Genomic DNA, 22328 nt, shown 5'->3' on the forward strand with positions numbered 1-22328 from the left:
AACTTTCCGCATGCCCTCTTTCTCAATCTGCGCGTAGCGCTTTTCGGTGTCTGAGAGCAATCTTGAGGCGTACGCAATGACAGCAAACTTGACATCTGTTGGTCACTGCCGGATCAGTGCTCCAAGTCCGAAGGAGGAAGCGTCTACGCTGACGACTGCATCCTTTCCGGGGTCGTATACGCCCTGTACGGGACGAGAAGATAGCAGTGTCTTCCATTTGTTAAATGCTTGTTGCTGCGGAGAGTCCCAAAGAAATTCCTGCTTCTTCGACAACAAGGATGAAAGTGGCTGAAGAACCTCTGAGAGGTTTGGCACAAAGCGGGCAAGGTATGTGGCCATACCCAGTTTTCTTTGCAGGTCACTTTTGTTTTAGTGGCGTTTAATTTTCAGAATAGCTTCTACCTTCTTTTCATCAGATCTGATGCCGTTGTTGTCTAGTTGATGGCGTAAGAACGTGAGCTTTTGGACATTATAAAGGCACTTGTTTTCGTTTAGCGTCAATCCAGCTTTGGTTAATCGCTGCAGTACGGTGCGTAGCCTCTTGTTGTGTTCTTCGGTTGAGCCCCAGCTGAGGATGTCATTCATGTGACAGACCACTCTGTTGATGCCATGCAAAAGACTAGACATCTGCTTTTGAAAGTGCTCTGGAGCAGACGATATGCCGAAAGGTAGTCTCTTGAAGGAAAACCTCCCGAACGGTGTAATGAAGGTGGTGAGTTTCCTGCTGCCTTCGTCCAGTGGAATTTGCCAAAATCACGAATTAGCATCAAATTTTGGAAATATATTCGCGCCGTGAAGCAGCCCAAGTGTGTGCTCGACGGAAGGAATGGGATGTCATTCTCTTAGGACGTGATGGTTTAAACCAGTAAAATCGACGCAGATTCTCACAGATCCGTTTGGCTTGAGGACGACTACCATATGCGCACACCATTCGGTTGGTTCGTCGACGGGAGAAATGACACCGATTGTCTGCATTCGCTGTAGCTCCAACCTTGTTTTCTCGCACAAGGGTATCGGGATGCGGCGTGAAGAGTTGATACAAAATTGTTCCGCTCCATCGCGCAAGCGAATGCGGTGTTCTTTTTGCAGCTTGCCGAGACCTTGGAATAGTGAAGGAAATTCTACTCTCGGGATTACCTTCTGGGTGACGGCTTTGACGAATGTAAGTATCTGCAGATCATTGATAGCGGGCTTTCCGAGCAAGGACGTGTGGACGTCGTGAAGCACGTAGACGTCTTGAATTGTTGTCCTGTCGTGGTCGCTCGTCGTTCGAGTGAGCAGATTTCGCAGAAGTCTTGACGAAACGTCTTTGGTTTACTCCTTGTTGACGCGCCGCGGCGGCTTTGTTGACTGTCGACTTGTCGGGATTGAGCTCACCTTGCTGCTGACGTACGCTTTCGACCTGTCGGACCGTCTCAAGTGCTTTCTGAAGCCTGAGGGCGGCGTCGAGTTGAAGTTTTGCTGAGAGCTTCTGATCTTTGATTTCTACTACTGGTCTCTGACGAACTGTTCTTGAAGCTCGCCGTAGTCGCAGTGCTTCGAAAGTGCGTGGAGCGCCGTGATAAAATCTTCCGCAGACTCGCCTTCTTGTTGAACTCTCGTGTTGAAACGAGCTTGTTCGAAGATGACGTTTCGCCGCGGGATAAAATACTTGTCGAACTGCTTCATGACGGCTGTAAACTTCTTGTTCTCCTCGGCAGACAGCTAGAACGTGCCATATATGTCTTCCGCTTGGTCTCCCATGATGTAGAGCAACGCATCCATTTGGTGTGGCTCGGGCTTGGCGATAAGTCCGGAGCACGTGCGGAAACGTTCTAAACATTTTTTCCACTTCGGCCACTTGGTCGGCGATGAGAAACAAGATGCTTTCGGCTGTTGTGTGACAAAGGACGCCATAATTTATCGCGTAGCTGCAGCCGAAGATCCCCTAGAGCAAAGTCGCCTACCATCGTGTGGGTACCTGGTTGGCGCGGCGCTGCCCGCTGAAGAGCTCTTGAAATCGGCTTATCGTTGGCGGCAAGTCACCTCTGACACCATGTTGCAAGTCGTGTTGCAAGTTGCGCCAGGGAACGGTACCATGACAGCACGGTAGGACAAGAGGTTGAATATGGCGATCGGTTCAGAGCCGGGTACGTCCTAGCCACGGGCGCACGGCACGAGTTCATGCGCACGGGCGACGGAGCTGTATCGGCTCGGTTGCTCGGTGTAGCGGTATCCAACAGAGCTCCCTTTATGTTATAAACGGTAGCTTTTCAGTCTCTCCGCCAGAAGAATGGTGGGGAAAAGTTCGTGAACCCCTATTCGTCGTCTAAGTGTCGAAGAAACTTTGCTTTGCCCATAATACTGTCTCTTCCACAATGCTTGAAATTCACGGGAACGCACCCGTCAACCAACGTTCATAGCATCGTTGACTCAAGAGCTGCTTCACAAAGGGACCATGGCGTTGTCGATTTTAGCAATGTGACACAATTACAACAGACGCCTTTCCGTAGGTCGTGACGTCGCTGGTGATGTGGTTGTTTTAATGCTTGGTATTCTGTTCTCCCCAAGCGTTGTCAAACCGAGGGGTACTTGCTAAAACGCCTAAATAAGGGCAGATTCCACACCATTAAGCACGAGGGGCAAATGTCTGTCCAGCGATTCGAAGATAAGTCGAGCCGCACCCAGACCGAAAACGAGCACACTGTCGGTGACGTCGTCGCAATTAGAAACCAGGTTAGAAATTTGAAGGCGTTCAGATGCGTGAAACACAAAAGGGTTTTGAGAAATATACCTCTCGATGCATGAGACTTGCCTGTCATTGCCAAAGCAAAACGACGATAATATCCTGCAGATGAATCGCTCAAAGTCTCGCCTACTGATGCGTCGTCTTAATTAGACGACTAAAAACTTATGGTAGGGCACTAGATTTCTACGGAACGTATATATCTGTTTATGTTGAGGAGTCATTGCGAACTTGAAATGATAATGCGTGTAGGTTACGCGCAGTGGTAAATCTAAAACTTCTTGGCTCAAGGGTGAAGCCTTCAAAACTTAATTAATAATTTAGAAACGATATGGTAAACAGCGCCTTGTTGGTGGAAACTTTTCTCCGTATGAAGCTGAGAGGTAAAAATGTATGATTAATTTTAACCAAAACTACGGAAAAAGATTGACTCAGGGAAAAATGCTTTAGAATAAAAAAACACATTACTGATTTGCAGTTTAGGATACCATCGAGAACGTAACTAGTTTAGACCAAAAAGAAAACCGTTACCAGTAACGGCATTCCTCGTAACGCTTTACTTTCAAGGCTAAGCCAAAATTTGACAGCCCCACCGAATTTTTCACGAATCGAAATCCAAACAGATCGCTTGATTGATATCGTTTTGAAGGGAAATTTATATTAATATATCAATGTTAGAATGATAAGGGTTTTGCAGCTTAATTTGAAATAATGTAGCCATAGACCTACCTCAAATCCATACTGCGGTAGTTCACCAAACAGCTGCTGGTACCCGGCCCAAGAGTCCTATTTAAAAAAAAAAGAGCGCGTGTCACGGCTTTTGAGTGTTTTTATTTTGAGTATAGCATTGATATAAACTACAGATTGTCATGTGTCATTTTGAATTCATATTGTCACACATTTTTACAGATGCTAAATAAACTCCACATTTAAAATCCTTTTTCTAGATTAGTTGCTACATGCTTAGACATCGTGAGATAAGTCTGCCAGAGTTTTTGGCAATATTGTTATCGTATATAGGAGTGAAGTGTGGTTAGTGCAGTACGACTAATAGCTTTTGAACTTTAACATGGATCAAAAAACCAGGTGTGGTAGCTAAAGAAAAATGAAAGCCGTTCACAACTCCCTGTAACGCCGAATTAGAGCGCAGCTCATGAGGCGGAGGAAAAAAAGGTACTGAAGGGAGGGTATACCCCTCCTTCCTGCTCCTCACCTCCTCATCCTGCCTGCTACTCCTCCCTCCGAGCGGCGCCGCCGTCGTTGTCGCCGTCGGCATAACCGTGAGATCTTCTGACCCTTGTGACCTCACGGGGTAATGTGACCCCGGTGACGTCATGGGGTCACGCAACCTCACAGGGTCACGTGACCTCACGGTTACGCCGACGGCGACGACGACGCCGCTCAAGCCGTAAACGGGCGCCTAAGAGCTGCGCTCTAAAATATCAAATTATAGGGGGCGCTTCGTCCAGCGTGTTTTCCACAGAGCTCAATGTTTACCCAACACAAGGCCTGTAGACTCACATATTTACATAATCTTCCTGAATGATCACGGGCACTGAATTCCATCGCGTAACGCGACCACGTTTGGTTGAGACTTGTGTGCAATCAGTGCTTCATTGAATGAACACAAGCCTTCATTTAGCGCAAAACAGCATGCTTACAGCGTACTACTGGCGAACTTGAAGGTGCACTAAATTGCTTTTTGCAGAAGCTTTTTTTAGACGGCATATTGATTGTTGGGCTTGAGTGAATAAAACTGTCCAGTTGTAGATATTAATAAGTACTAGTAAACTGAAGGAAATAGAAATACATGGGTACTATTTTTCATCACTCCTGGAAAGAGGGAGGGGGTGGGGGACATTCTCGGGTCAAAACCACATCCATAAACTTTCATCAATGATAGCATTTAGGTGCGTGTAGATTTCGAAGTTTACAATTCTTGCTAATTTTAGGCGCATTGTGCATTATATTTGGACTAATCCGTCAAACGTTTGGGTGTAGGACGTAATACAGCAATTATATTTTTCAAAACGTCAACCGACAATGTTCTGGTGTCTTCGCCAAAGCGCAAAAATAGTGGCGTGTAATGATTTTTCGCTATATTTTTAATAAGAAAATCGGCAGCCAAGCGTGTAATTTCAGATATTTTGGGAAGCTTAGAGCTCGTAGATTGAGTTAGCAAAACACAAAGATCATCCCAGAATGCAAGTGAGGGCCCTTTATTCACTGTACAGTGGCCCAAGGTTTTTTTTTTTTATTATTAATATCTATCGTCAGTTACACGTTAAGAAACGTTTTCAAGGGACAGGAAAGCTGAGGAGGACGAAGGAGACTGAACGCCGACGAGTGGAGTGGAATTCCTTTTTTTTCAGCTTTCCAATTACTCACTTTTCCCCAACCTTCCTTCCCTCGTGAACGTTTTTTCACTTGTAACTGACGACCATCGAGCGCCCGGCCGCCCAGCGCTTTGCCGCAAAGGGGTGCGGCGATACGGAAATGATTAGGCGCGAGCGCTCAAAGCTCTTTCCAGTGCGAACGCACTGCGCTACGGTATTCCGTTGACCACACATGACCCCTGCAGCTTAGTAATGGAGCACAGGGCGCTGCGACTTCATTGTTTATCCAACGCCCACTTCTCTTATTCTCTCTTAGCTTGTCTCCTTTGTTGGTAGAGCTAATTTCTGAAGAGCGCTCGCTGGCGTGATACTCGTTTTCCGCGGCATAAATAGTGGCGCTATGACGCGCTGTTTATACTACGCCTGAGTAGTATCACGCAAGCAAGCATCTTTGCTTACGGGCGGTTAGTTCTTCCAGCAGATGAGAAGCAGGGGTTGTGTGCAGTAACCGGAATAGTCTAGCAGACGACGCTCGCACCGGGAAGATCTGTGTGCGCACGCGCCTTATCTCTCCCATATTGCTGGACCCTTCAGCGGCAAGGCGCTGTCCGGCCCACCGGTCGACACTCTCTTTACAATATTAAAAACATGCGCCACCGTTTTTTTTTTAATTTTTATTTATTAATAACTGCCGACCACACGTGGTCCAAGCAGTATGGTCAGGGTACAAACTCAAGAACCCGTACAAAACACAAAACGACAATACAAGAAATAAGGCGTACATATCGGCAAAAAATATGAAAGAGGCGGTAAGATACAGCAAAACAAGTAGCTAGCCAAGAAGCACAATACCGAAGCATGTAAGCACTAAATATAAGAACACCAAAACACATCGAAATGCAAAAACACCACTACAAGAACTGTTCTAATAATAAAGCAAAATCCGAAGATGAAATAACCGAACAAGGAAGAAAATTCCATTCTTGAATTGTACGAGGAAAAAACGAAAGTTTAAACAGGTTAGTGCGTGCAAAGTATGGCGTTAAGGAATGTTCATGATGGTGCCTAGTTCGTCTTGTAGAAAGCGGCTTTAAGTAGTAATCTGGATCCAAGGGCAGTTTTCGTATAAAAAGAGAGTGCAGAAACTTCAAATAGGCTATCCTTCGAAGGTGCTCTAAAGTTCGTATTTTGTTGGTTTGCACCAAAAGTGAGGGCGAATCAGTGCTCTTAAAGTTTTCGTATATAAACCTTACAGCACGTCTTTGAATTCGTTCCAACATTTCAGAATTAGATTTCGTATGAGGGTCACAAGTAATACTATCATATTCTAGTTTAGATCTAACGAATGAATTGTAAGCCAGTAATTTCACATTTGGAACAGCGTATTTCATTTTATGCCTTAAAATACCCAACTTCTTGAAGGCTGCCGAGGATGTATTTCATTATATGGGTCGTCCAACTTAAGTTTTTATTTATGGTCACTCCGAGGTAGTTGTAGTCATCAACCTGAGCGACGGGAATGTTATAGTCTGTACTGGAAGTTGAATAGCTTTTTTTTATTTGTTATTTGCAGATAAACAGTTTTTCAAAATTTAACTTCATGTCCCGCGTACAGCACCAACTTTGAATGTCATTGAGGCTTGCGCTCAGTAATTGTTGATCGTCAGGCGGAGATATTTTTTAAACAACACGCAATCATCTGCAAATAAACGTATGTTCACTGACGAGTGTATGGCGGAAACTATGTCGTTTACATAAATTAAAAACAGCAAAGGACCAAGAACGCTCCCCTGTGGTACTCCAGATGTTACGTTTAATATCTCTGAGCAGCTACTGATGATTTCGACAAACTGTTTACGACGCTGTAAGTAAGAACATACCCATCTAACATTAAAGGGATGAAGACCTACACGTTCAAGTTTGCTAACTACCTTTCCGTGGGGAACCAAATCGAAGGCCTTGCTAAAGTTAAGAAAAATGACATCAACTGTGCCTGATCTGTCTAGAGTGGATGCAAATTCATGAACAGTGGAAACAAGCTGGGTAACCGTAGAGAATCCCTTTCTAAATCCGTGCTAATGAGGCGAGGGGATGTTATTCGCGTTCAGGAACTCTTTAATTTGGTTAGCGATGATATGTTCTAGTAGTTTACAGGATGTGCTTGTCAAAGAAATAGGCCGGTAGTTGCCTAACGCAAGTCGGACACCCTTTTTGAACACAGGCACAACTCGCGCCATTAACTAATCACTTGGCAGAGTGCCCGAGGAAAAGGAAACACGAAAAATGACTGTTAGAAAACGTGCCAGCATTTCAGCATACCGATGCAAAAGTACGTTGGGAATCTTACCAGGACTACAAGCTGTTTTTGCTTTTAAATTTAACAACATCGAAAATACTCCCCCGTAAGATATAAAATCGGCGTGCATGAAGGACGGCGCGCTTTCGTCACGGTTGATAACGTCATCATTGAAAAAAAACGACTTAAAGTAGACGTTGAAGCGCTGCACAATTTCACTCTGGTCAGCAACTAATGCGTCCTTAACCTTGATTTGATCGATCGGCTTTTTCTTGCCACGGAAATAATTCCAATATTTCTGTGCATCATTGGTTATGAAGCTTGTTAGTGTATTGGAAAAGTAAAATTCCTTGGCGTGTTGAACTTGGGTGGAAAGTTCGTTGATCAATTCTTGAATCAACACTTGATTGCTGTTTCTTTTTCTTTAGTCGCTCAATTCTACGCTTAAGACAAATAACTCTCCGATTAGTCCAAAGATGTGTTTTACCAATGCGCTTGCGCTTGGTTGGAACAAAGTTATCCAGGCAATAAGTTCACATTGACTTAAACTTGTTCCAATCGACATTTACATCAAAATCTTCAAAGTCATTCGAACAAAGCTCTAAATAATCTAGAACACTTTCATCATTAGCACGCGAAAACTTTTAACACTGATAAAAGTACATTTATTTTTTTCTGACTGTTTCATTAGAGAGCAACTAAAAGAAACAACTTTATGATCAGACAGACCTTGTTCAACTGTTGCCTCGTAGTCACTTATGCAACGACTAATAAATACAAGGTCTAAAATTGAGCTACTGGAACGTTGCTCACGTGTCACATTTTTCACAACTTAAACTAAGTCATAGGCAAATATAATATCAAAAACAAGCTCAAAATTTGGGCAGTGTTTAGAAAATAAGTGTGACGAGCCAATATTTGGGAGATTGAAATCACCAACCACGAGAAACTTAGAGTTAAGATAAGCTGACATGCTGTTGTATAGTTTACACAAAAAATCAAGGGGCGAATTGCGAGGCCTGAACACAGCGTATAAAATAACAGTGTTTCCCCAACAGTTCAGTTTCAAACGTGAACTCTCGTGATCATCTATTTGGTTCAAAAGCACTGCATCAATGCCATTCTTAGGTATAACAGCGACACCACCCCCACGAGAAGATGGTCCCTGCGGAACATTTCGTAGGAATCGGATATGACGCTGTTGTCGCTAATGCCGTCATGAAGCCAGGTTTCTGTAATAACTGCTATATGGGGGCTGTGGGTGAATAATAAAAGTTCAAGCTGCTCCACTTTGTTGACTATACTTTCGGCATTTAAATTCAGAAGCCGTAGCTGATTTCTTACAACACTCGCGTCTCATCATTCAACGGGTTCAGGTTGTATGAAAGAAGAGAGTTTCACCCGCTCATTGGTCCATTCATCCCACACGTAGAATTCATTGTTTACCCGAAGTTTATCGTTCACGAGCGATACTCTTTCCTCGCAGTCATGTCTGCTTTTGCAGTCTCCCACAATAGCCTACGCTTAGATAACGTGCACTGTGAGTAACCATTTCTTATGTAGATTGTAGCACCTTTCAGTTTACTGACGTTTCGGAAACGGCCTGTTTTTGGGTGTAATCTTGAAAAAACATGATAACAGGCCTTTTCCCACTAGTCCTGCCTAATCTGTGTATTCTAGCGATCGATGAACACTGTATACCCAACTTGCTGAGCAGATCATCAACTAAAACCTTGCTTCTCAATTGTTCCTCAGTTTCATCGGGACCCTTGGGGATGCCATAAACTAACAGATTGGAGAGCCGAATTCTCTCTTCCAAATCTGAAATCTTCTGGTTTTGTACGTTTATGGTTCTTTCAAGAGAAGTTATAGTGCATTCGATAGCATCGATTTTATCAGCCCTGAGCTCCCGCAGAAGCTTGTCCATGTCATTAAACTTTTCGTCAAGATCACTGATCAAGCTATAGGTTTTTCCCTGTTGTGTTTCAATATCAGCAATTTCAGTGCGTATGGCATTTTGGCCGTCCAATATTTGGGTAAATATTTCCTCAGTTTTAGGACCAGGATTGCTTTCAACGTCCTCACAGACCAGTAGTTTGCACACATTCACGCAATCATACGCCATACTAAGACAAGTCCGTGGGCACGGCGCAATCAGAAGGAGCACATTGCTAGATCGAAGGCAAAATGTATTATGACTAACCTGTATGAAAAAGAGCGAAGATTTGGCAAACATGCTCATGTCGGTCTCGCCGTGCTCAATGAAGACGAACTGGTGAAGCGGTACCTTTATAGCTGTTGCGGAAGTTGAAGTCACGGAGCCGCTGAAGATTGGACGGTGCTGCTCCTCCACGGGGACGATCGCTAATGCTTGGTCATCCTTGTCGATAAGCTGGAAGGTGCCGATCTGATTGATTGCCGTCACGTGCTGTACCAGACGGGCGATCCGAGAAAAGGAAACAGGAGGGCCTGTACGAAAAAGAGCGAAGATTTGGCAAACATGCTCCTGTTGTTATCGCCGTGCCCAATGAAGACGAACTTGTCAGGCGGTGCCTTTATAGCCGTTGCGGAAGTTCAAGTCACGGAGCCGCTGAAGACTGGACGGTGCTGCGCCTCCACGGTGACGATCGGCAATGTTTGGTCATCCTTGTCGATAAGCTGGAGGATGCCGATCAGTTTGATTGCCGTACATGTGCTGTACCAGACGGGCGATCCGAGGAAAGGAAACAGAAGGGCCTGTACAAAAAAGAGCGAAGATTTCGCAAACATGCTTCTGTCGGTCTCGCCGTGCCCATTCCTGTGGTGTTAAATTTTCCGATCCCCAATATATCTTCGGCGCCGAAGGTATATTGGGGATCGGATTTTGCACCACAGAATGCGGCACGCATATACAACTTGGTGGCGTACTTATGATGCAGTCTAGTTTAACTCTCGAAAAGCGTTCTGGTACGTCAGCCGAGCGCTTTGTCCGCAGCATGAATTAATAATTCTTTTTCGTTTTGCCCATGGCTTAGTGTTCTTAACTTTGCCTCTAGAAGCGGGACTGTTGGACCTCCTCCTCAGTACACGCTAGATGTTTCAAAGAACTAACAAGCAGAGTATAAAGAAAGCAAAAAAACAAAGAAAAATGCCTTAGACGATGAATGTAAATGCATCTAAACCCAACAGAGAATGTCGGGAGCAACTGATTGTGCAGCCTCTTATAAGTTTTAACGACCACTGGGGAAACAAACATTTAGGGCCACAGATATACATATAGAGATTTTAAATATATGCCAGATTTACAGTAAGCCTTGCTGACCTGTTGTTTTTCCCGGATGTCAAGCCACTGTAGCGGGCGTTGTCAAAGCCTCCACAAATGCCAACGCTGGCGAGGACACACTAGAATCTAAAATGCAATAACCTTCCAGGCCGCACAAAATTTTAGCCAGCCATCGGCGAATGACCGTTATTGGCCTGATACCTGGCTGGCCAGCCTGGCCACCGGAAGGCAGACGGCCACCGACGACAAAAAAGTGCCCGGTAATGGGCTGGCCACTGACTGGTCGTTTTAAACCTAGCCATCAATCACAAAATAACGTCCGGTAAGAGGCCAGCCACCAACTATTCGGCTCACTTCTGGCCACCGATGAAAAAGAAGTGCCTGGAAAGGGGCTGGCCACTGACTGGTAATTTCATCCCTGGCCACCGACCGCAAAAATATGTCCGTTAAGAGGACGTTCACCCACTGTTAGGTTTATTGCTGGCCACCGATGACAGAAAGATGTTCAGAAAGGGGCTGGCCACAGACTCGTCGTTTCATTTCTGGCCGCCGATGAGAAAAATTAGTTCGGTAACAGGCCGGTCGCAAACTGTTCGGTTCGTCGCTGGATACCGATGGCAAATAAGTTTCCAGTAAGAGGCTGGCCACTGAGTGGTCGTTTCATCCCCGGCCATCGATGGCAAAAACGTGTCCGGTAAGTGGCCCGTCACAAACTCTTCGGTTCATTGCTGACCACCTATGACAAAAAATGCCCGGAAAGGGGCTGGCCACTGATTGGTCGTTTCATCCCTGGCCACCGATGACAAAAATGTGTCCGTTAACAGGCCGGTCACAAACTCTCCAATTCATTGCTGGTCACCAATGACAAAAAAGTGCCCAGAAAGGGGCTAGCCACACATTGGTTGTTTCACCACTGGCCATTGATAACAAAAAGTTTGGTAACAGGCCGGTCCCTAATTGTTCGGTTCCTTGCTGGCCACCAATGAAAAAAAAGCGCCGAGTAAGGGGCTTGGCGCTGACCGGTCGTTTCATCCCTGGCCACCTATGACAAAAATGTGCTCGGTGTGAGGCCGGTCACGAACTATTCGGTCCATCCCTGGCCGACGATGAAAAAAAGGTGCCCTGTAAGACGCTGCAGCGTCTGTCTGGTTGTCACCGCCGACAAAAATGTGTTCGGCAAGAGATCCCCAACGGATCAATTTATGGCTTTCTACGGATGAAAAAAGTGAAAGCCGTTTACAAATCCCTGTAACGCCGAATTGGAGCGCAGCTCTTGAGGAGGAGGAGTGAAGGGTACTGAGGGGAGGGTAGACCCCTCCCCCTTCTCCTCCTCCTCCCCTCATTCTTTAATATGCTCCGGGGGGGGGTGTCACGTGACTTCGGGGAGGGGGTCACGTGACCTCGGGGAGGCGTGACCTGGGGGTGACCTCAAGGCCACGTGACCCCAAAGGTGACCCCCACGTGACCTTGGGGTCACGTGACCTGGAGGGGTCACGTGACCTCGGGGGGTCACGTGACTTCAGAGGGGTCACGTGACCTGGGGGTCACGTGGGGTCACGTGACCTTGGGGAGGCGACCACGTGACCTCGGGGGTCACGTGACCTCAGAGGGGTCACGTGACTTGGGGGTCACGTGACCTTCAAAGGGTCACGTGGGGTCATCTTGGGGTCACGTGACCTTGAGATGACCTTGGAAGGGGTCACGTGACCTCGAGGGGTCACGTGACCTTCAGGGGGTCACGTGGGGTCACGTGACCTTGAGATGACCTTGGGAGGGGTCACGTGACTTGGGGTCACGTGACCTTCAAAGGGTCACGTGGGGTCATCTTGGGGTCACGTGACCTTGAGATGACCTTGGAAGGGGTCACGTGACCTCGAGGGGTCACGTGACCTTCAGGGGGTCACGTGGGGTCACGTGACCTTGAGATGACCTTGGGAGGGGTCACGTGACCTTGGGGGTCACGTGACCTTGGGATGACCTTGGTTACGCCGACGGCGACGGCGACGGCGACGGCGACGCCGACGCCGACGGCGACGCCGCTCAAGCCGGGAACGGGCCCCTAAGAGCTGCGCTCTAAAAGAGATAGGCCGGTCACCAACTGCTCGTTTCATCACTCGCCATTAATGACCAAAATGTGTCCGGTTAGAGGCCAGTCACAAACTTCTTGTTCCATCGCGGGCCACAGAAGACAAAATGTGGCCTGCGATTTTTCGCAGGCCACGCCAACCTCTCTCCTTTTTGCTGGATATCAATGAAACAAGATTGACAGCATTTGTGTTATTGCATCTTCCCAGATCCATACAATTGTATCATGTTGCAGACAGAACTTTACGTATTGTCAGGCTTGCACAGGGACCGAGCAAAAAGACTGAGCATCTGTTCACGACAATAAAGCATTGTTGGCAGCACCACATGGACATTTGCGCTCTTTTATATAAGTGGTAAAGTCTTCTAGCCCTATGCAAATTAACTGAGTATCCACCTAGACTCCCCCGTACACGCCTCTTCGCGTCGTCCAGCCGCCAATCCAAACCCCGATGTCCAACCATACCCCAGGAAATAGTACCATACCATTTAGTTCAGCAAACTTTCGCGGACATCATCCGTTTTTTTTTTTTTTTCAGTGTTATTCGTAAAAACAGAAATGTTGTAAGTATCGCCAAATTTCTGGACAAAACAAAATGTTAGATGGAGAAAAAAACAAGCAAGCCCAAAGCGGGGATCGAACCCGAGACCGCTTGCGTAGTAGGCAGACATCTTACCAGTCCGCCACGCCTATCTTCGGTTGCTGTCTGCTTGGACAAGGGAATACAAAACTAATCACAATGTTAAAATCCCATGCACGAAGTGTGGTGTGCGGCCATGAAAGTTTAAAATTCCTTCACGTTTTCCAGAACCTCAAAAATGGGCGCCCAATTAGGCAGACGTGGCGTACACCAAATTTAGTCTGCAGACACTTTCTATAAAAGACGACCGTACAGGGCGCGCGTTAGCATCAGCGTGCGCACAGTCATTCTGCTCTGCAATATTGCATGCAGGCCAACAGCATGACCAAATCAACAGGGATATTATCATATTTTAGGGGCGAAGCTCCTTAGGGGCTAGCCATGTCCGTATGTCCGTCCGATGTCCGGTGTCGGGTGCTCGTGCTCACGAGAACGTGAGCACGTGCTGCCGTGCTCGTATAGGGCACAAAAAACAACAAAAACTACCGTATCTCCATGTGGTGAATTATGTTGATTGGGGGAAGCTCTGGTGGTGTTTGTCTGCGAAGACGGTGAGCCACAGCATGCCGTGCCTTTCGTTCGTTTTCACCCATGTCAGAAAGAGAATGTGTGGTATGGGACGTGAGCTTCGCCCCAATCAACATCATTTACCACGTGGAGCTGCGGTTGTTGTTTTTTTTTTTACAGGAAGGAACCTAATTCTATGTGGGGGATAGAGCGAAGTCTTTTTTAGGAGTTCGCTGGAGAACATCCCAAAAAAGAAAGGCATCCGAACAGTCTAAAAATATATGTTCCAGATTTTCAGGCTTTTTGAACAGAAAACAGTGAAGACCCCATGGTAGAAAAATATTCTTTCTGATCGAGCCAGGTTTTTACTGGAAGCGTGTATGTGTGGAATCGAAAAAAAAAGGTTCTTATGGAAGGCTGGATGGCCATCCTTTTGACCCTGCACAAAACGTCGTCATGGGCTTGCATGGAACATGAAACAGTACACGGGTTCGGGGAAAACACTTTCAGTAATTTCACAGAATAAACGTTTGCGCGTAACACTGGACAAATATTCCATAGAGAAACGGACAGACAAAACAACGACACGCGATTAAAACTTCGCTCAGAAAACTACCAATTCTACGCTGTTGGCGAGAATACGAGGAAACAACAAACAGAGAAATTTCCTCTGGCAGTGATGTTTGAATTAGAGCGCGAAGAAAAATATGACTTTAGCCTCTAAGGAACATGAAACGCGAAACTATTAGCTTAATGAACACCAGTGCTAACCAAAGCCCTGCTTTACTCACGCGACGATACAGACTATCGCTACATACTCTTTCCCAATCGGACCACCGGATGAACACAGAAAAGATACGATGTAGCTTCTGCAAGTTTACTCGAGCGCATGCAGAAATTTGAAAAACGTATCAAACTGTAGCTAAAAAAAATATTGCAAACGGTGGCGCTCCTAAAGATAGACATCTCCCACCCTCTTCATTTACCAGCTTTCTCGTGCGTTTCCTTAACTACCGTCGACCAATAGGCATTAGACCTTTTGTAATGCTGTACTGGAACACCCAGATACTTGTGCGGCGTGGACATAAAATGTATGTCCTGAAAAACGTTGGGTTTCGTGGCCCTTGAACCCTGCCAGAGGCCACAACACTTCTGCCAGTTCACTGCCGCTCTCCTCAGTTCACTGAACGATTTCACCTCCTTCGTAGCGTCGGCAATAACTCTTCGTTTTACAAAATATTGCAACATCGTCCGCATGTGACATTAGTTTGACCTGTATATTATGAAGGGAAAGCCAATAATCTTACAATTTTTATTACATATGTACAAAACGGCTCTAAATAAATTGCAAATAAGAATGGAGATACAGGTCATCCTTGCTTAGCTGATGAGTTAACCCTAATACGGGTGTTTGGCTTACCGTTGATCATAAGCTGTGTAGTGCACCCGGTGTATGTCATTTGAACGAAGGTCCTTAAATGTTCACCTACTCTTACATACTCTAATATTTTGTGAAGTACCCGATGTTACCCACGGTTGAAGGCCATCTCCAGATCAATTTGGAGCACGGCAACCTGATCTATATCTTCATCCCAAAGCCCTAGTATACTCCTCGTGACGTGAACATTTGTCGAAATGGACCTTCCTTTAATACCACATGTATGATGCTCCCCTATGATTTCACTTCTGACGTTTTTAATCGGCGGGCTAAAACTTTCAATAATACTTTCAGTCGACATTATCAAGTACTATACTTCTGATATTTTTTTTTACATTTCTTTAATTTATATTCGTCGTCCTTTTTGGGAATCAGTACTGCATGTGTGTTCAGAAACGACGGTGGTAACTTTTTTGTCTCGTAAGCCTCATTTATTACTGCGTGAAGGTGCTTGGTGGTGACATGTTTGTCTTTCTTATAAAAAGCTGCAGTCAAGCCATCGGGACCCTTAGATTTTTTGCCGGCAGCTCGTCAATCGCTCTCTCAATCTCAGCCACACTTATTGGCTCTTCCAGCCACTGCTTTATCTCGTCACTTAGCCGCGGCATCACCGCAAGATAATCAGCAAGCTGTGAGTCCCTGCCGTGTCTTTTGTGCGCAAAGAGGTTGCGATAATATTCAGTAAATGATTTTTCTATGAAATCGGGACGACTGCTCAGCAATCCATCGTGTTTTATTTCCACAATTTGTTTCTTTTTCATACATTTTGCCTCGGCACTTTATTCCCGTTTGGTTGGTTGTTCACCAAGAATGTATTTCTCAGCGCGAGCACGTATCAGAGAAATTTTATATTTCTCTGCTTGTAGTTGCACAATATTGTTCTTGACTTTCTTAAGCTGGCCCTCAAACCCTCCCGGATTTTCGCTCTGGGGGTTACATAGTCTGCGGAGGTCTTTATTTTCTGGCAGCTTTTTCTCTTCCCTCTTCCAATAGGCAAGCGTGGCGGAACGTTCCACAGCACATAATTTCACATCGCGTTTAAACCACTCCTATCATTCAATCGCACTGACACTTGCATTCAGCATCCTACTTAATAAGTTACCCACCATCATATTAAACAATTCATCGCGAGAAGGCTGTTGTTAAAGGGAAGCTTTGGAGGTTCTTAAAAAAATGATTAAGAAGTGAATTCTAGTGTATTTGTATCCCGTAAAACCGAATACCCAAACAATTTGCTGCGCAAGTATTGTTAAACGCGAGAAAACGCGGATGACACTCACTGAACATGACGTCATCGACGAATTTTTTGGTTGCCCAAAGCTAGCTAGACGGGGCTTCAGTCCTATTTGGAAATTGCTCTCCGGCGCGTCGCATTGAAACATAATTGTGAAATCTCTTATTCTAAAAGCCAAAGAAACGCAATGCAAAAGTTTTTTGTGTTTTTTTTTTGCAAGGCCGAATTCCCAATTTTTTTAAGTTTTCACAGATCCGAACAAAACCTAGATTTCTTCTTTTTACCTCCTACAACAAAAAACACCAGCGCATGATCAGAAAAAAAAACTAGCAACACATTATAGTCATCGTATCCAGTTAAAAGTTCAATTGACACGCACATTTCAGTCAAGGCGAGCGTGACTCGTAAACATAAATGCGTGAGCCATAAATTTTCGTAACTTTTTTTATAATTCGCAGCACCCTGTGAAGTAAATTCCATTGTCATTTCGTTGAAAATTATCATGCTACTATCGGAGTGTCGTGCTCTACTAGAGCGATCCCTCGCGTCACAAACGCAGTTGAAGTTTCCTAACATGACAAGTAGGCGTTGACAGCCTAAAAATGAATAAATCCGCCCAAAAACATTTTTTTTGTATTTGTTTGTTCGACGCGTACAGATTTATTATTATATGCTCACCATTGTTAATACTACAATGACAAATAACAAACCAACCATCACTTTCGACTGTTACAGATGTGATTTGTGCATTTAAAGATTTCGTAAAAAAAACAATATACCTCCGCACACGATGTTTCCATGCTATACACAAACTTAAAAACTGTGCAAAAACGACGCCACCTGGAGTGCGGTCTCTTCCTCGCTTTCAACCCTTGTCTCCTGAATCGCGAGGATGTCACTGACATTATCGATTAGGAGCCTTTTCACCTGGTACTGTTTACGTTGCGACGCGAAACCTCGGACGTTGAATGTTGGTACCTTTAGCATATCGACAAGGTTAGGCGTCCTCGCGGGCCAGGGACTCGCATAGTTTAGAGACCCTCACCATATGCTGACTCAGTGGTGCGTCAGTCGGTCGGCTTGTCTCGGGCTCTGGGATCGGACGCAGGGCTTGGTGATGGCTTTAGAGTCGGTTTCCGCTTTTGGTGCACCTTCTTCGCTGGCGGTTCTGAGAGGCTCGAGGCACTGCTGCCCTCAGACGAATCCGGGTCCTGCTCTAGTGGCCACTTTATGGCCAGCGCGCTGGCGTCAGCCATGTGGACCTCGTTGTTTCGCTGCGCCTCGGTTTCCTTCATCGGCGTCTCCTTGCTTGCCGGCACTGTCCCCTCGTCCTTGCTCAAAGTTTCCTCCTTAAGTATCAGTGCGGTCACGTTGAACGACGGAGTGCTAGTTAGCGTCAGTGGACGTTCTGACGCGGGTAGGACAGCGTCATTTTTTTTCATGCCATCCGATGCCTCGCTGGCGGGAGCCGCCCCCTCGTTTTCCGCCTCCGCATCTGCCTTGTCCGTGACGAGCTCGACGTTAGCTTCGGGTCCACCGGGACCTGTGGCCGTTGCGTACGTCCTCACGCAGTTGTCGGCGTCGTGACCGAACCGCTTGCAGGTTTCACACTTTGGCATATGGCGCTCCCGATGAATGTGACCAGTCCGCTGGAAACGCAAGTAGAGCGGTGCCCTTCCCGGAGCCACAATTCACGCCAACCCTTCGGTGATCTTCGGCTGAAGCGGCAGGTCGTCTAGGCTGACTCCGGGCTTGATCCGAATGACAGCAGTACGCGTCATCGTCCCCCAGCCCATAACGCCCTGCACCCGCCACTTTTCAGTCCCCACTTCCATGACTTTGTCATAAGGTGAAAGGGCGACCTCACCTCATCGCCGGAGACGCGAAATAGCAGCCAGTGCAGCTTGAGCCGGACATCCCGGTTGCAGGGGTTGATGACGAGGCAAGGCTTTCTCTTCACGACAAGGCCGCCCGCCACGAGAGCTCTCCGCTTGCCCTCCGATGACTTCAAAGTCACGGCCCAGAGGTGGTTCTTTTTGGTACGCCCCCAAGGCGAGAATTTCGGGGAGCAGTACCAGTTGGCCCAGGGTGTCGCGGAAGTCCTCGATGCCGTATGGGTGCCCACGGACGTCGGCGCCCAGGAAAACGGTGTTCAACACCGCAGAGCCAGTCGGCAGTGGAGGCAGTATTTTCTGATAGACCAATGTGTCAGCGCCATGCCTATCACCGCGGCCAGGCTGGGCCGCTGTCGCCGCTCCGGAGGAGCTCATGATTCGCCATATGCTCACTTCGAGTGCCGAAAAAACAATCCTACGCCACGCCTACTGCTTTCGGAAACTCGTTGTAACCGGTACTTATGTTGACGGTGGCAGCGTCTCTCTTCACGAGCCAGCCAGCCGTGCATACAAACAATAAGCCGCCCTTGCGCGGCGGCTTCAGGACCCAGAAACGGCTCTTCAAAATAGCGCGCCCTTACAACTGCTCCCGCGTATTGCGACAACCTCACACCGATCAAGAATTGGCGCCGCGGTCAAGCTTTGAAGGTGTGCCGCTCGTGGATGTCTTTGCATCACATATCGGCTATGGAGTACTGGATTGTGCAGCTGTTCCGGCGAGTTGCTATCAATAAAAGAAAAAAAAACAATCTGTTCGGTTTCATTTATGAACTATTAACATGGTTATGTTCAAAATCTACTCTAATGAATCACATGACAACACAAATAGAGCAACGCTGTGGAGCAAGGATGGTTTTCGAAGGCAAAACTACAAGGCGGCGAGAATGTAATTTTTTGAAGCCTGGCCCATATGGGCGTGTGCAATCCGTTGATCAATCACAATTATGCGATCCGCGCTCAAACGACGAGTGCAATTAAGTAGGTTGATAATGAGCCTGCACTCATCAGTGATGAGGAGCTGTTGTGCTCGGTACTCTGTAAACCGTCTAAAGACAAAAAAAACGCGTACCTTCCCCCTTCTTCCGTCGCCACTAGACGCTGGATCAAGCTCGTTTCTGAACCACGAGTGTCGCAAATACAATCATCAGAGTAAAGTAAAACGCTGTTCCAGAGGCACATACGGCCTCACGCACATTGCACTCGCAAAAAAAATCCACGCAGTGTCGATTCTTGATTGGTATCCAAGCATGCGAAGGCACAGAGACGCAGTGCGTCGGCGTCCCAATGAAACTATGATGACGCCGTGAGACCGGCGAAACTTGTTTTCGACGAGTTCTGCCTTTTTGTTTCTAAGGCTACGCGCTTCCGTAAATATTTTCACATGTTCTCAACGGCAAGTCTCACGCCTTATGAAGGGTTTTAAAGAACTTCTTTGGCGAATGACGACGAAGAGTAGAAAACGTATCGTTACCACGCAGCCGTCAGCCCCCGCAACACTCCAAGAATGCGATTTTGTTTTACATGAAAGATGGCCATTCCGGTAGTTTTTCTCGCGCTGCAGTGACCAAACGGAGAAGCATCTCGCGTTAAAGGCACCACCAAAATATCACGACAGCTTTTATTTAGAATTTTGATTCCTAAATCCTCAAAATAAACGTTTTGTTTCCCGTAGAATATCATGTTTACAATTGTTGTATATTCAATGCCGCGTGTTTCTGACACTACCGAGCTACTCTGTTGTACTTACGAAGCCAAGACGATCTTCTACCTCAGCACATGTTTGCATTCCGACGCGAACGTAACTACTCGAGATTTGACAACTTTGAGCTGTGAGCCTTGCGATCCGTGGCGTTTTCAATACGCTTCGAAATACACCGACCGGGGCCGCGGTCGCCAAGTGCGACTTACGCAGTTCTCGAGCGGGCGGCGGCGTCGAGACGCGACCAACAGCGATGTCGTAGGCGCCACCATTTGCAGCGCTATTTCTTTGGGGCGCGTTTAGGAGAATACTTACTTTGGTGCACGCTCCCAAAGCCCAAGCCTAATGCTCGTTCTGGGTGTCCGCGTGCGCAGTGGCGTGGACGTTATTTCTTTAGGTTTGCGGACATTATTCTAAAACTCCCTTATGGCACACGGCGGGCTTCTGCGATTTATAAAGGCAGCTTCGACTGCTGAGCGCGCCCCCTCCCACAAGATATGATTGTCTTTGGGTGTGTTCCACTGTATTCTGAAACAGTAAGTGCGCCGCCTAACTCTCACAGTTGGGCAGAAAATGTCCTTAACTCTCAGCGGCTTAGAGCCACATTGACAATGGCTAATACAATACCAATCTTATTTTTGTGGCGTATATATTTCAACTGAACTTTTTGCCGATATGCAGTGAAACACCCGGTAGAATCAAAAGATCTCTGTGAGGTTTCGGACATGAGTCGCGCTAGCGCTGCTCTTCCTTTTGTGCATTTCGGACTGGTGACCTGTGCCTCCGGCTGACAGGAAAAGGTTCTTTTATTCTGTTAGAGCATGATAAATATAGTATGTGAATAATAGAAGAACATGCAAAATGAAGATACCTGGCTCAGAATTTAAACTTTTATAGGTTGGATAAGGTAGATTGTACGACTAAGAAAGCGCGTTACAATACCTCAAATGTATTTTTACGGCTACCTCCTTGTCCATTTCCTGGATAATGAAAGTACATAATTGGTCCTAGAATGGTGGTTGGTCAGGAAAGGGAATGAAATTATTTCATACCGGCCACCGCACAAGCAGCAGTACCAAGTGCTGGCTGCAATCCGACAAATGGAACAAATCACGCGGGCTTGGTCTAACCACCCAATCAAGATAATTCACAGCTACGGTAAGCTTCCATTTTTTTCAGCTGATATTCGTAACTATTCCTTTTATTGCAGCCACCCTAGAGCCAGCTATAAACAACATAGATGCAGCTGCAAGCAAATCGTACCTGGACTCCGACAAGCCAGATCCAAATCCAAGCCGTCTGAAGATCAGGAGACTCGCTGCCTATGCGGAAACCACGTGGATCAGATGGTGCACTAAGAGGAGCACCTTGTACTGGTAAAAGGCTGCCGAAAGTTTGATCTGCTTGTTAGTTGTGCCACACTCGAATAAGATACTGACCTACAATTTTGGCAAAAAAGTATGAGTGACTCTGAAGCCACGAAGCGCAGACGCTGATTCAACGTAGGTGCAGCGCGTGACACGGTGCGATTGGTGGAAGGCACGGCGTGGTGGGGAGCACGAGTGTTCGCGCTCCTGCTCGCCTGCAGCGGCCAGAGTATAATTTGTACAGATGACACGCATTAAGCTAAACGATGAGGAGCACCATGAAATATGACACGCAAAAAAGAAGAAACGCTATGCCTAATCAAAGCAGCAGCGAGGCGCGAAACCATAAACGTTTCCCCTCTCGCATCTAAATTCCAGAGACAATTGCAGACCAATTTTTTTACTTAAAAATAGACTGTTTATAGTTCCGTATTGCCGTATTAATATCATATTCATAATTTTATAAATTGGCAGTCAACAGTGTAAGAATATTGGTATAAGGGTTTAAAGGGCACTAGATAACCTTGCCGAGATATTTTTAGCGGTAGCTAACATCTCGGATTATTTTCCGGTTTAAAATGTAAACAAATATTCCGAAGTACCTTTTCTTTTGCGCTGTTTTCAACAAGGTAGAGCAGGTTAGAGCAATAAAATAACCCCCCTCCCCTTCCCCTGGCTGCCACCACGTTGTAAACTGCCTTGACTACATGTCCTGCGACTTTAGTTTTTATGCAAGGATTTGAAGAAAGTATCGAGAACACTCCATCCTTTATTGATCTCTAATAACAGCCCTATTGATAAATATGTTTTGCCGGAAAGTCATTTCCAGTAAAAGTTTATTTT

The 22328-nt window shown here is 46.3% G+C and overlaps 1 protein-coding gene across 1 annotated transcript in view; it reads right to left on the reverse strand.

Annotated features, from left to right (window-relative positions):
* The window catches only part of LOC120842846, a 135663-nt gene that overhangs the window by 38930 nt on the left and 74405 nt on the right, over nucleotides 1-22328 (reverse strand). The window contains exon 4 of the mRNA XM_040214033.1: nucleotides 3455-3511. Within this exon, the coding sequence (XP_040069967.1) occupies nucleotides 3455-3511 (57 nt within the window). The remainder of the gene's footprint in view (nucleotides 1-3454; nucleotides 3512-22328) is intronic.

This window comes from Ixodes scapularis, unplaced genomic scaffold (assembly GCF_016920785.2).
Source record: "Ixodes scapularis isolate PalLabHiFi unplaced genomic scaffold, ASM1692078v2 ptg000834l_1___fragment_1__unscaffolded, whole genome shotgun sequence".
NCBI classification, from domain to species: Eukaryota; Metazoa; Arthropoda; class Arachnida; order Ixodida; family Ixodidae; genus Ixodes; species Ixodes scapularis.